The following is a 14,334-nucleotide window of genomic DNA, read 5'->3' as shown; positions in this document are numbered from 1 at the left end:
CGCTGCAGATCAGCAGACACCAGTTCGTGGGGACTCAGGTCCTCAAGGTGTTTGCCCCTAAAGATGACGAGGTGAGAATAGTGATCAGATGTTATTAAATCAAGAGATGCCCTGTCTTCATACTCACTGTCTGTCTGTCTGTCTGTCTGTCTGTCTGTCTGTCTGCGTCTGTCTGTCTGTCTGTCTGTCTGTCTGTCTGTCTGTCTGTCTGTCTGTCTGCGTGCCTGTCTGTCTGTCTGTCTGTCTGTCTGTCTGTCTGTCTGTCTGTCTGTCTGTCTGTCTGTCTGCGTGCCTGTCTGTCTGTCTGTCTGTCTGCGTGCCTGTCCTTCTGTCCTTCTGTCTGTCTGTCTGTCTGTCTGTCTGTCTGCGTGCCTGTCTGTCTGTCTGTCTGCCTGCGTCTGTCTGTCTGCCTGCGTCTGTCTGTCTGTCTGTCAGCATGCAGGTGTAGCTCTCTCAGGTCTGATCCGCGCTCTGGATGACCTGAAGATGGTGGCTGTGGTGAGGTATGTTTACGCCCGCAATGGAAACCCTCAAGTAGGAGCTGCCTTCCCCTGTATTAAGGAGAAGTCTGAGGTGAGTTGGTCCACATACGTCATACCTTATTCCCTTTATGGGTCATACCTTATCCCCTTTATGGGTCATACCTTATTCCCTTTATGGGTCATACCCTATCCCCTTTATGGGTCATACCCTATCCCCTTTATGGGTCATACCCTATCCCCTTTATGGGTCATACCTTATTCCCTTTATGGGTCATACCTTATTCCCTTTATGGGTCATACCTTATTCCCTTTATGGGTCATACCCTATCCCCTTTATGGGCCATACCCTGTTCCCTTTATGGGTCATACCCTATCCCCTTTATGGGTCATACCCTGTTCCCTTTATGGGTCTGACCAGACTAACTCCAGAACCTTCTGTCCCCGTAGTGTCTGGTCTACGTTCAGCTTCCCTTCATGGAAGATCTGAGGCAGTACAGCTTCCCTTCTCTGGAGAACAACAAGAAGTACACTCCCTCAGGTAGTGCACTAGGATGTACACTCCCTCAGGTAGACTAGTGGACCACTCCTGCACTAGGATGTACACTCCCTCAGGTAGACTAGTGGACCACTCCTGCACTAGGATGTACACTCCCTCAGGTAGACTAGTGGACCACTCCTTCCCTAGGATGTACACTCCCTCAGGTAGACTAGTGGACCACTCCTTCCCTAGGATGTACACTCCCTCAGGTAGGCTAGTGGACCACTCCTTCCCTAGGATGTACACTCCCTCAGGTAGACTAGTGGACCACTCCTGCACTAGGATGTACACTCCCTCAGGTAGACTAGTGGACCACTCCTGCACTAGGATGTACACTCCCTCAGGTAGACTAGTGGACCACTCCTGCACTAGGATGTACACTCCCTCAGGTAGACTAGTGGACCACTCCTGCACTAGGATGTACACTCCCTCAGGTAGGCTAGTGTACCACTCCTGCACTAGGATGTACACTCCCTCAGGTAGTGCACTAGGATGTACACTCCCTCAGGTAGGCTAGTGGACCACTCCTGCACTAGGATGTACACTCCCTCATGTAGTGCACTAGGATGTACACTCCCTCAGGTAGACTAGTGGAACACTCCTGCACTAGGATGTACACTCCCTCAGGTAGACTAGTGGACCACTCCTGCACTAGGATGTACACTCCCTCAGGTAGACTAGTGGACCACTCCTGCACTAGGATGTACACTCCCTCAGGTAGGCTAGTGGACCACTCCTGCACTAGGATGTACACTCCCTCAGGTAGACTAGTGGAACACTCCTGCACTAGGATGTACACTCCCTCAGGTAGGCTAGTGGACCACTCCTGCACTAGGATGTACACTCCCTCAGGTAGGCTAGTGGACCACTCCTGCACTAGGATGTACACTCCCTCAGGTAGTGCACTAGGATGTACACTCCCTCAGGTAGACTAGTGGACCACTCCTTCCCTAGGATGTACACTCCCTCAGGTAGACTAGTGGACCACTCCTTCCCTAGGATGTACACTCCCTCAGGTAGACTAGTGGACCACTCCTTCCCTAGGATGTACACTCCCTCAGGTAGACTAGTGGACCACTCCTTCGCTAAGATGTACACTCCCTCAGGTAGGCTAGTGGACCACTCCTTCCCTAGGATGTACACTCCCTCAGGTAGACTAGTGGACCACTCCTGCACTAGGATGTACACTCCCCTCAGGTAGACTAGTGGACCACTCCTGCACTAGGATGTACACTCCCTCAGGTAGACTAGTGGACCACTCCTGCGCTAGGATGTACACTCCCTCAGGTAGACTAGTGGACCACTCCTTCGCTAGGATGTACACTCCCTCAGGTAGACTAGTGGACCACTCCTGCACTAGGATGTACACTCCCTCAGGTAGACTAGTGGACCACTCCTTCGCTAGGATGTACACTCCCTCAGGTAGGCTAGTGGACCACTCCTTCCCTAGGATGTACACTCCCTCAGGTAGGCTAGTGGACCACTCCTGCACTAGGATGTACACTCCCTCAGGTAGACTAGTGGACCACTCCTTCCCTAGGATGTACACTCCCTCAGGTAGACTAGTGGACCACTCCTTCTCTAGGATGTACACTCCCTCAGGTAGGCTAGTGGACCACTCCTTCCCTAGGATGTACACTCCCTCAGGTAGACTAGTGGACCACTCCTTCCCTAGGATGTACACTCCCTCAGGTAGTTGATCAACCAATGAGCACGGTTCTCAGTGTGTTTCTCCTCCATTTGATGGTTGTGTTTCCTGTTTCCTGTTTCCTGTTTCCAGAGGACCAGCTGTCAGCGGTGGACTCTCTCATTGACTCCATGATGTTGGTGGAGGAGGATGAGGATGGAGAGACGAAGGACCTGTTCAAAGTCAACCACATCCCCAACCCCCAGTACCAGAGACTGTTCCAGGTAGGGCTCATCCCCAGTACCAGAGACTGTTCCAGGTAGGGCTCATCCCCCAGTACCAGAGACTGTTCCAGGTAGGGCTCATCCTCAGTACCAGAGACTGTTCCAGGTAGGGCTCATCCCCAGTACCAGAGACTGTTCCAGGTAGGGCTCATCCCCAGTACCAGAGACTGTTCCAGGTAGGGCTCATCCCCAGTACCAGAGACTGTTCCAGGTAGGGCTCATCCCCAGTACCAGAGACTGTTCCAGGTAGGGCTCATCCCCAGTACCAGAGACTGTTCCAGGTAGGGCTCATCCCCAGTACCAGAGACTGTTCCAGGTAGGGCTCATCCCCAGTACCAGAGACTGTTCCAGGTAGGGCTCATCCCCAGTACCAGAGACTGTTCCAGGTAGGGCTCACCCCCAGTACCAGAGACTGTTCCAGGTAGGGCTCATCCCCAGTACCAGAGACTGTTCCAGGTAGGGCTCATCCCCAGTACCAGAGACTGTTCCAGGTAGGGCTCATCCCCAGTACCAGAGACTGTTCCAGGTAGGGCTCATCCCCAGTACCAGAGACTGTTCCAGGTAGGGCTCATCCCCAGTACCAGAGACTGTTCCAGGTAGGGCTCACCCCCAGTACCAGAGACTGTTCCAGGTAGGGCTCACCCCCAGTACCAGAGACTGTTCCAGGTAGGGCTCACCCCCAGTACCAGAGACTGTTCCAGGTAGGGCTCATCCCCAGTACCAGAGACTGTTCCAGGTAGGGCTCACCCCCAGTACCAGAGACTGTTCCAGGTAGGGCTCACCCCAGTACCAGAGACTGTTCCAGGTAGGGCTCATCCCCAGTACCAGAGACTGTTCCAGGTAGGGCTCATCCCCAGTACCAGAGACTGTTCCAGGTAGGGCTCATCCCCAGTACCAGAGACTGTTCCAGGTAGGGCTCATCCCCAGTACCAGAGACTGTTCCAGGTAGGGCTCATCCCCAGTACCAGAGACTGTTCCAGGTAGGGCTCATCCCCAGTACCAGAGACTGTTCCAGGTAGGGCTCATCCCCAGTACCAGAGACTGTTCCAGGTAGGGCTCATCCCCCAGTACCAGAGACTGTTCCAGGTAGGGCTCATCCCCAGTACCAGAGACTGTTCCAGGTAGGGCTCATCCCCCAGTACCAGAGACTGTTCCAGGTAGGGCTCATCCTCAGTACCAGAGACTGTTCCAGGTAGGGCTCATCCCCAGTACCAGAGACTGTTCCAGGTAGGGCTCACCCCCAGTACCAGAGACTGTTCCAGGTAGGGCTCACCCCCAGTACCAGAGACTGTTCCAGGTAGGGCTCATCCCCAGTACCAGAGACTGTTCCAGGTAGGGCTCATCCCCAGTACCAGAGACTGTTCCAGGTAGGGCTCATCCCCAGTACCAGAGACTGTTCCAGGTAGGGCTCATCCCCAGTACCAGAGACTGTTCCAGGTAGGGCTCATCCCCAGTACCAGAGACTGTTCCAGGTAGGGCTCATCCCCAGTACCAGAGACTGTTCCAGGTAGGGCTCATCCCCAGTACCAGAGACTGTTCCAGGTAGGGCTCATCCCCCAGTACCAGAGACTGTTCCAGGTAGGGCTCACCCCCAGTACCAGAGACTGTTCCAGGTAGGGCTCATCCCCCAGTACCAGAGACTGTTCCAGGTAGGGCTCATCCTCAGTACCAGAGACTGTTCCAGGTAGGGCTCATCCTCAGTACCAGAGACTGTTCCAGGTAGGGCTCATCCTCAGTACCAGAGACTGTTCCAGGTAGTTACCACATATTCCCCCCCCACTACAGTGCCTGCACCATCGGGCGGTGAACCCCGGTGCTCCGCTCCCCCCCGTGGACCCCTGGTTGACTGCAGCTCTCCAGCGCCCCCTGGCGGTGGCCAGCCGCTGTCAAGCCCCCCTGGAGGCGATGAAGAAGAAGTTCCCTCTGAAGGAGGTGGTGAAGAAGAAGGAACTGAAGACCAGCAAGGAGCTGTTTGGGAACGGGTAGGTCTACGTTCTAGCTGTTTGGGAACGGGTAGGTCTACGTTCTAGCTGTTTGGGAACGGGTAGGTCTACGTTCTAGCTGTTTGGGAACGGGTAGGTCTACGTTCTAGCTGTTTGGGAACGGGTAGGTCTACGTTCTAGCTGTTTGGGAACGGGTAGGTCTCACGTTCTAGCTGTTTGGGAACGGGTAGGTCTACGTTCTAGCTGTTTGGGAACGGGTAGGTCTACGTTCTAGCTGTTTGGGAACGGGTAGGTCTACGTTCTAGCTGTTTGGGAACGGGTAGGTCTACGTTCTAGCTGTTTGGGAACGGGTAGGTCTACGTTCTAGCTGTTTGGGAACGGGTAGGTCTACGTTCTAGCTGTTTGGGAACGGGTAGGTCTACGTTCTAGCTGTTTGGGAACGGGTAGGTCTACGTTCTAGCTGTTTGGGAACGGGTAGGTCTACGTTCTAGCTGTTTGGGAACGGGTAGGTCTACGTTCTAGCTGTTTGGGAACGGGTAGGTCTACGTTCTAGCTGTTTGGGAACGGGTAGGTCTACGTTCTAGCTGTTTGGGAACGGGTAGGTCTACGTTCTAGCTGTTTGGGAACGGGTAGGTCTACGTTCTAGCTGTTTGGGAACGGGTAGGTCTACGTTCTAGCTGTTTGGGAACGGGTAGGTCTACGTTCTAGCTGTTTGGGAACGGGTAGGTCTACGTTCTAGCTGTTTGGGAACGGGTAGGTCTACGTTCTAGCTGTTTGGGAACGGGTAGGTCTACGTTCTAGCTGTTTGGGAACGGGTAGGTCTACGTTCTAGCTGTTTGGGAACGGGTAGGTCTACGTTCTAGCTGTTTGGGAACGGGTAGGTCTACGTTCTAGCTGTTTGGGAACGGGTAGGTCTACGTTCTAGCTGTTTGGGAACGGGTAGGTCTACGTTCTAGCTGTTTGGGAACGGGTAGGTCTACGTTCTAGCTGTTTGGGAACGGGTAGGTCTACGTTCTAGCTGTTTGGGAACGGGTAGGTCTACGTTCTAGCTGTTTGGGAACGGGTAGGTCTACGTTCTAGCTGTTTGGGAACGGGTAGGTCTCACGTTCTAGCTGTTTGGGAACGGGTAGGTCTACGTTCTAGCTGTTTGGGAACGGGTAGGTCTACGTTCTAGCTGTTTGGGAACGGGTAGGTCTACGTTCTAGCTGTTTGGGAACGGGTAGGTCTACGTTCTAGCTGTTTGGGAACGGGTAGGTCTACGTTCTAGCTGTTTGGGAACGGGTAGGTCTACGTTCTAGCTGTTTGGGAACGGGTAGGTCTACGTCACCAGCTGTTTGGGAACGGGTAGGTCTACGTTCTAGCTGTTTGGGAACGGGTAGGTCTACGTTCTAGCTGTTTGGGAACGGGTAGGTCTACGTTCTAGCTGTTTGGGAACGGGTAGGTCTACGTCACTAGCTGTTTGGGAACGGGTAGGTCTCGTCACTAGCTGTTTGGGAACGGGTAGGTCTACGTCACTAGCTGTTTGGGAACGGGTAGGTCTACGTTCTAGCTGTTTGGGAACGGGTAGGTCTACGTTCTAGCCGTTTGGGAACGGGTAGGTCTACGTTCTAGCCGTTTGGGAACGGGTAGGTCTACGTTCTAGCCGTTTGGGAACGGGTAGGTCTACGTCACTAGCTGTTTGGGAACGGGTAGGTCTACGTTCTAGCCGTTTGGGAACGGGTAGGAATGTGATTCAAATCTCATAGCTACTAGTTTGTCTCCTCATTTATGCGGTTTCAGATGGGTTCTATTCAACAGGGCTGGGAACAGTATTGTGATCATATCAGTTGTGTAGAACACTCCATGTGAGATTAAGTATTTGGCAAAAGTCTGTTTTCTCCTCAACGACTCTGTCCGGGATCCGATAAGGGGGCACCATATGTAGGAGAGAGGCAGGTAACAGGCCAGCGGAGGAGTTTGATCTCCTCAATGAAGCTAACGCGGAAATGTTTTTAATAATCCAATCCGCTCTTTTCTCTAAGGGGAAAAAGCATGCTCCCGTTTTAAAACCATACGCCACTTATCCTTTTATCTAGAAAATGGCTTTTATTTGTCTTTACACGTGTTTTGGGATTCCTCCGATGTAAATGTAATTTGCCTCATGACACGTTAGTGGAGAAGGAGGATTGTTTCATACAAGCGCACGTATTTCCTCTCCTCGAGAGGACGGAGTGTTGCGAGGAGTCACGCGAAACCAGTTGATTATATCCCCAAAATATAACTGATCCCTCTTCATCCTCTGCAGCACTGAGGAGCCTGATGCCAAAGTTGACGAGGAGGACGACTTTAACCTGGCTGACATCACAGAGGGAAGCATCACACAGGTGAGCGTAGGCCGGAGGACTTAACACGGGATCTGGAATTATTGAAACTTCCTGAGAAGTACACTATCATATATATATATATATATATATATATATATATATATATATAGTACCAATCAAAAGTTTGGACACACCTACTCATTCAAGGGCTTTTCTTTATTTTTACTATTTTCTACATTGTAGAATAATAGTGAAGACATTAAAACTATGAAATAACACATATGGAATCATGTAGTAACCAAAAAAGTGTTAAATCAAAATATATCTTCTATTTGAGATTCTTCAAAGTAGCCACCCTTTGCCTTGAGAGCTTTGCACACACTTGGCATTCTCTCAACCAGCTTCACCTGGAATGCTTTTCCAACAATCTCGAAGGAGTTCCCACATATGCTGAGCACTTGTTGGTTGCTTTTCCTTCACGCTGCGGTCCAACTCATCCCAAACCATCTCAATTGGGTTGAGGTCGGGGGATTGTGGAGGCCAGGTCATCTGATGCAGCACTCCATCACTCTCCTTCTTGGTTAAATAGCCCTTACACAGCCTGGAAGTGTGTTGGGTCATTGTCCTGTTGAAAAACAAATGAAAATCTCACATTTAGACTCATCAGACCAAAGGATAAATTTCCACCGGTCTAATGTCCATTGCTTGTGTTTCTTGGCCCAAGCAAGTCTCTTCTTCTTATTGGTGTCCTTTAGTAGTGGTTTCTTTGCAGCAATTTGACCATGAAGGCCTGATTCACACAGTCTCCTCTGGACAGTTGATGTTGAGATGTGTCTGTTACTTGAACTCTGAAGCATTTATTTGGGCTGCAATTTCTGAGGCTGGTAACTCTAATGAACTTATCCTCTGCAGCAGAGGTAACTCGGGGTCTTCCTTTCCTGTAGTGGTCCTCATGAGAGCCAGTTTCATCATAGGGCTTGATGGTTTTTGCGACTGCACTTGAAGAAACTTTCAATGTTCTTGAAATGTTCCGTATTGACTGACCTTCATGTCTTAAAGTAATGATGGACTGCCGTTTCTCTTTGCTTATTTGAGCTGTTCTTGCCATAATATGGACTTGGTCTTTTACCAAATAGGGCTATATTCTGTATACCCCCCCTACCTTGACACAACACAACTGATTGGCTCAAACGCATTAAGAAGGAAAGAAATTCCACAAATTAACTTTTAACAAAGACACACCTGTTAATTGAAATGCATTCCAGGTGACTACCTCATAAAGCTGGTTGAGAGAATGCCAAGAGTGTGCAAAGCTGTCATCAAGGCAAAGGGTGGCTACTTTGAAAAATCTCAAAAATAAAATATATTTTGATTTAACACTTTTTTGGTTACTACATGATTCCATATGTGTAATTTCATAGTTTTGATGTCTTCATTATTATTCTACAATGTAGAAAATTAAGAAAAACCCTTGAATGAGTAGGTGTCTTCGAACTTTTGGCTGGTAGTGTGTGTGTGTGTGTGTGTGTGTGTGTGTGTGTGTGTCCAGGTGTTCTCCTGCTAGGTGTACTATATATTTACCTGTTCTCCTACCACTACAATTATATCATATATTTACCTGTGTATTCCTCTACCAGGTGTTCCTCTACCAGGTGTGCTGTATGTTGACCTGTGTATTCCTCTACCAGGTGTTCCTCTACCAGGTGTGCTGTATGTTGACCTGTGTTCTTCTACCAGGTGTTCCTCTACCAGGTGTTCCTCTACCAGGTGTGCTGTATGTTGACCTGTGTTCTTCTACCAGGTGTTCCTCTACCAGGTGTTCCTCTACCAGGTGTTCCTCTACCAGGTGTTCCTCTACCAGGTGTGCTGTATGTTTACCTGTGTGTTCCTCTACCAGGTGGGCAGTGTAGATCCAGCACGGGATTTCCGCACTCTGATTCGCCAGAAGAGTCTTCCGTTTGGAGAGGGTGAGATGATGATTGGCTGGTTCTACTGTCTCTCCTTCTCAAACGAGTCTCATGGCCCACAGTTTCTGCCTAGCCTGGTCCCAGATCTGTTTGTACAGTCTCGACAGCTCTTATGGTCATTGGCAAGATGACCATGAGGGGGTATCCTACCAATCAGGTGTTCTAATACTGTATGTTAACTGATGAGTTCAACTCGGGATAACTAGTCATCTGAATGTGGCTCACCTTTTAGCCAGGTACATTTCTATAGCAAGGAATCCTTCAGAACTAACCTGGTCCAGGGCAGGCTAACTCAGGGCTAACTCAGGGCTAACTCCACTATCCTGCATTCAGAACTAACCTGGTCCAGGACAGGCTAACTCGGGGCTAACTCGGGGCTAACTCCACTATCCTGCATTCAGAACTAACCTGGTCCAGGGCAGGCTAACTCGGGGCTAACTCGGGGCTAACTCCACTATCCTGCATTCAGAACTAACCTGGTCCAGGGCAGGCTAACTCGGGGCTAACTCGGGGCTAACTCCACTATCCTGCATTCAGAACTAACCTGGTCCAGGGCAGGCTAACTCAGGGCTAACTCCATTTATCCTGAATGAAGTGTCTCAGCTGTGAGTTGTGGACCAATCAGATTCCCTCCCTCACAAAGATTGCGCCTTCATTTGAGGGAGAGTTTTTTTATTAAATTTTTTTAATAATAAGTTAAAATATATATTATTTAGCAATGACAGAACGCATTTGAAACTTTTGTTTGACAAATACAATTGTATTTAGAGCCTCGTGGTTAGAGCAGCCTAGTGGTTAGAGCAGCCTAGTGGTTAGAGCAGCCTAGTGGTTAGAGCGTTGGGCCAGTAACCAGCAGGTAGCCTAGTGGTTAGAGCGTTGGGCCAGTAACCAGCAGGTAGCCTAGTGGTTAGAGCGTTGGGCCAGTAACCAGCAGGTAGCCTAGTGGTTAGAGAGTTGGGCCAGTAACCAGCAGGTAGCCTAGCGGTTAGAGCGTTGGGCCAGTAACCAGCAGGTAGCCTAGTGGTTAGAGCGTTGGGCCAGTAACCAGCAGGTAGCCTAGTGGTTAGAGAGTTGGGCCAGTAACCAGCAGGTAGCCTAGTGGTTAGAGCGTTGGGCCAGTAACCAGCAGGTAGCCTAGTGGTTGGAGAGTTGGGCCAGTAACCAGCAGGTAGCCTAGTGGTTGGAGAGTTGGGCCAGTAACCAGCAGGTAGCCTAGTGGTTGGAGAGTTGGGCCAGTAACCAGCAGGTAGCCTAGTGGTTGGAGAGTTGGGCAAACGAAAGGTTGCTGGATCGAATCCCCGAGCTGACAAGGTAAAAATCTGTCGTTCTGCCCCTGAACAAGGCAGTTAACCCACTGTTCCTAGGCCGACATTGTAAATAAGAATTTGTTCTTAACTGATGTGCGTAGTTATATAAAGATTAAAATGTTTTTATTTTGATTAGCCTGAGCTAGAATGTGAAGCTAACTGAAGCTGGCTAGCTTTAGAGAACCCTGAGTAGCTTGCTTGGTAGGATACCCCTCTGGCTAGCGTTTGACCTTTCATGACCCCATCCTGACCCCATCATGACCCCATCATGTCTGTATGTGTCCTCCAGTGTGTCAACAGCTGACTGGCAGGATAGAGCAGTTGCTTGGCAACAAGAACATGAACTACTACATCAAGTGCATTCCCTGTATCCAGACCTTCAGAGAGCAGTCTGTCCAGGTGACCACTCAATACAACACGTTACACTGTATCTATGGTAACTCCCTCCATTCAATACAACACGTTACACTGTATATATGGTAACTCCCTCCATTCAATACAACACGTTACACTGTATATATGGTAACTCCCTCCATTCAATACAACACGTTACACTGTATATATGGTAACTCCCTCCATTCAATACAACACGTTACACTGTATCTATGGTAACTCCCTCCATTCAATACAACACGTTACACTGTATGTATGGTAACTCCCTCCATTCAATACAACACGTTACACTGTATATATGGTAACTCCCTCCATTCAATACAACACGTTACACTGTATATATGGTAACTCCCTCCATTCAATACAACACGTTACACTGTATATATGGTAACTCCCTCCATTCAATACAACACGTTACACTGTATATATGGTAACTCCCTCCATTCAATACAACACGTTACACTGTAGGTAGGTAGGTAATGCTGATCTATTGTAACTCCCTCTAGGTAGGTAGGTAGGTAATGCTGATCTATTGTAACTCCCTCTAGGTAGGTAGGTAGGTAGGTAGGTAGGTAGGTAGGTAGGTAATGCTGATCTATGGTAGGTAGGTAGGTAATGCTGATCTATTGTAACTCCCTCTAGGTAGGTAGGTAGGTAATGCTGATCTATTGTAACTCCCTCTAGGTAGGTAGGTAGGTAATGCTGATCTATTGTAACTCCCTCTAGGTAGGTAGGTAGGTAGGTAGGTAATGCTGATTTATGGTAGGTAGGTAGGTAATGCTGATCTATTGTAACTCCCTCTAGGTAGGTAGGTAGGTAGGTAGGTAATGCTGATCTATGGTAGGTAGGTAGGTAATGCTGATCTATTGTAACTCCCCTCTAGGTAGGTAGGTAGGTAGGTAGGTAGGTAATGCTGATCTATTGTAACTCCCTCTCCAGGTTGGGAATGCTGATCACTACAACAGCTACATCCAGTCTCTGAAGACGAGTATTCCCGTTAGAGGCCTTCAGGAATTCTGGGATATGCTAGTCCAAGGTACAGTAGCAGGCCTCATGTTACCGCTCGTCATTAAAGCAGCGTTCTGTGAGCAGGTTATTGATTGTGGTATTGATTAACAGATGCCCTGACTCTGATCAACAAGGACGAAGTTGACGGGAGCCGGTTCTCCAGTCATGATGCCAAGCAGGTACAGGAGAACCAGCTGTCTCCTGGGTGACCAGGCGTTAGAATGGTCCATTGAAGTAAACAGACCCACAAAAAATATATAAAGGCAACATGTAAAGTGTTAGTTTCATGAGCTGAAATAAAAGATCCCAGAAATTTTCCATACTCACAAAAAAAGCTTATTTCTCTCAAATTTTGTGCGCACATTTAGTTTACGTCCCTGTTTGTGAGCGTTTCTCATTTGCCAAGATAATCCATCCACCTGACAGGTGTGGCATATCAAGAAGCTGATTAAACAGCAGGATCATTACACAGGTGCACCTTGTGTGTGTATATAAAAGGCCTCTCTAAAAAATACAATGAGGGAGAGTGCAATTGGCATGCTGACTGCAAAGACGGTCTACCAGAACTGTTGCCAGAGAATTTAATGTTAATTTCTCTACCATAAGCCACCTCCAACGTCATTTTTAGAGTATTTGGCCTCAACCGCAGACCACGTGTAACCACGCCAGCTCAGGACATTCTGCTTCCTCACCTGTGGGATCGTCTGAAGGGGGGTGCTGATGAGTATTTTTGTTTGTAATAAAGCCATTTTGTGGGGGGAAAAACTGATTCTAATTGGCTGGACCTGCCTCCCCAGTGGGTGGGCTTATGCCATCCCAGGCCCACCCATGGCTGCACCCCTGCCATCCCAGGCCCACCCATGGCTGTGCCACTGCCATCCCAGGCCCACCCATGGCTGTGCCACTGCCCAATCATGTGAAATCATCCATAGATTAGGACCTAATGAATTTATTTCAATTGACTGATTTTACTTATATGAACTGTAACTCAGTAAAATCTTTGAAATTGTTGCGTTTTTATATTTTTTGTTCAGTATATCTGAGTGGTTGTATTATGACTGACGAGAAGTTGTCCAGTCCTATTTCCTGATTGACGCCTGCCTCTGCCCTTAGTTCCTGACTGCAGAGGAGAAGAAAGAGGAGGTCGTAGCAGCTGTGGTGGACGATACGGGAGATGTGGACGACCTGGTGAGTCTTACCCTTTTACATTTACAGGGAGAAAGTGTGTTCGTTGGGGGTTGGCGGCTACACAACCAACAAGATCAACGGTTGGTATCTGTGACTTCATTACCGTGGTTCTTCTCCTCCCCCTACAGCTGGACATGATGTGAGGTCGAAGACGACGGGGTGGAGGATGAAGGAAACGTGACCAAACGGATTTCAACTGTCCATCTGCCACCTGGACACCATTTATCTGACTGTGTGGAAGTAGATAACTGGCTTCATTGTCAAAATGACCTAATGTATCCCTTTAACCTGTACATTACAGTAGCACCCTCTCTGTCTAGATAGTCTACATGTAGACTATCACTATACAAGTACTGAAACCATTTCCTCAGTAGTGACTGGACAGCGGTTCAGGTGGTTTGTTGATCGAGATCGATGCATCACTGAAGAAATGCCACATTGGAGCAGTACGTCAAAATATATCTCTGTATGGTTTAAATGATTGGTCTGAATTTACGTCTGAACTTGCGTCTGTACGTCTATGTAGAATTCTCTCAAGTTAATAAAATAATATTTTTGTATTTTTCTCTATAAGATCTGAACCAGTGTTATAATTGACCCACTATAACACTGGGACTCTACTGTCCCACTGGCTTTCTGAAGAGTACTTACATTTCTTCAATAAATTCTTTAAACCAAAATATCAAATTTATACATGAATACATTATTCAGCAAAATCCACCCGAACACAAACATCACTGAGTTAGTTTAAAGAGCATGAGGCCTAAATTCAATCAGATTCAGTGTTAACTGGGCAGGCAGCCGCATGGAAGATGTTTTGAAGGTGGAAAATTAAGGCTACATAGAAATAATGACTCTCAAATTTAATATCATTCAAGGAAATAATGATTGGGATGTTCCCATCTCACATTCCAGTGTTTCAACTTGAAGGCTGCATGGGATTTCTCAATGCAACACACTTCCTCACTTCATGGTCTTATTTTGGGTGGAGTAAACCCTCTTACCTCTTCCACTTTCCCCTAACCTTGTACGTTTGAAATAGGACAACCACCAATTATTTTTTTTAAAAATTTTTTACCCCCTTTTCCTAACTTTAACCTTATTCTCTTAACCTGCGGTGAAAATTCTCCTAACCTGGTACAAAAAAAGTCACGTCTGGTCATGGCTCTATCGAAGTGCCCTGTTTTTTTTTTTTAGGTCATCTCGGATGGCCCATACAGAGCATTCGGAAAGTATTCAGACCCCTTGACTTTTTCCACCATTTTGTAACGTCACAGCCTCATTCTAAACTCAC

The 14,334-nt window shown here is 48.3% G+C and overlaps 1 protein-coding gene across 1 annotated transcript; it reads left to right on the top strand.

Annotated features, from left to right (window-relative positions):
• Positions 1-8: 8 nt before the first annotated feature.
• Positions 9-13,722, top strand: LOC123732892 (X-ray repair cross-complementing protein 5; the record flags this gene model as incomplete). The annotated part of the gene is given in 12 exon segments (XM_045712223.1): positions 9-71; positions 436-573; positions 930-1,020; positions 2,801-2,931; positions 4,717-4,913; positions 7,159-7,237; positions 9,075-9,144; positions 10,741-10,850; positions 11,784-11,880; positions 11,964-12,031; positions 12,966-13,040; positions 13,169-13,722. Coding segments are annotated over 12 exon segments (1,134 nt in total), but the record flags the coding sequence as incomplete, so codon positions are not given.
• Positions 13,723-14,334: the final 612 nt, after the last annotated feature.

Source organism: Salmo salar, unplaced genomic scaffold (genome assembly GCF_905237065.1).
Source record: "Salmo salar unplaced genomic scaffold, Ssal_v3.1, whole genome shotgun sequence".
NCBI lineage: Eukaryota > Metazoa > Chordata > Actinopteri > Salmoniformes > Salmonidae > Salmo > Salmo salar.
The sequence above is the reverse complement of the archived record's forward strand: the minus strand, read 5'-3'. Positions and strand labels throughout refer to the sequence as shown.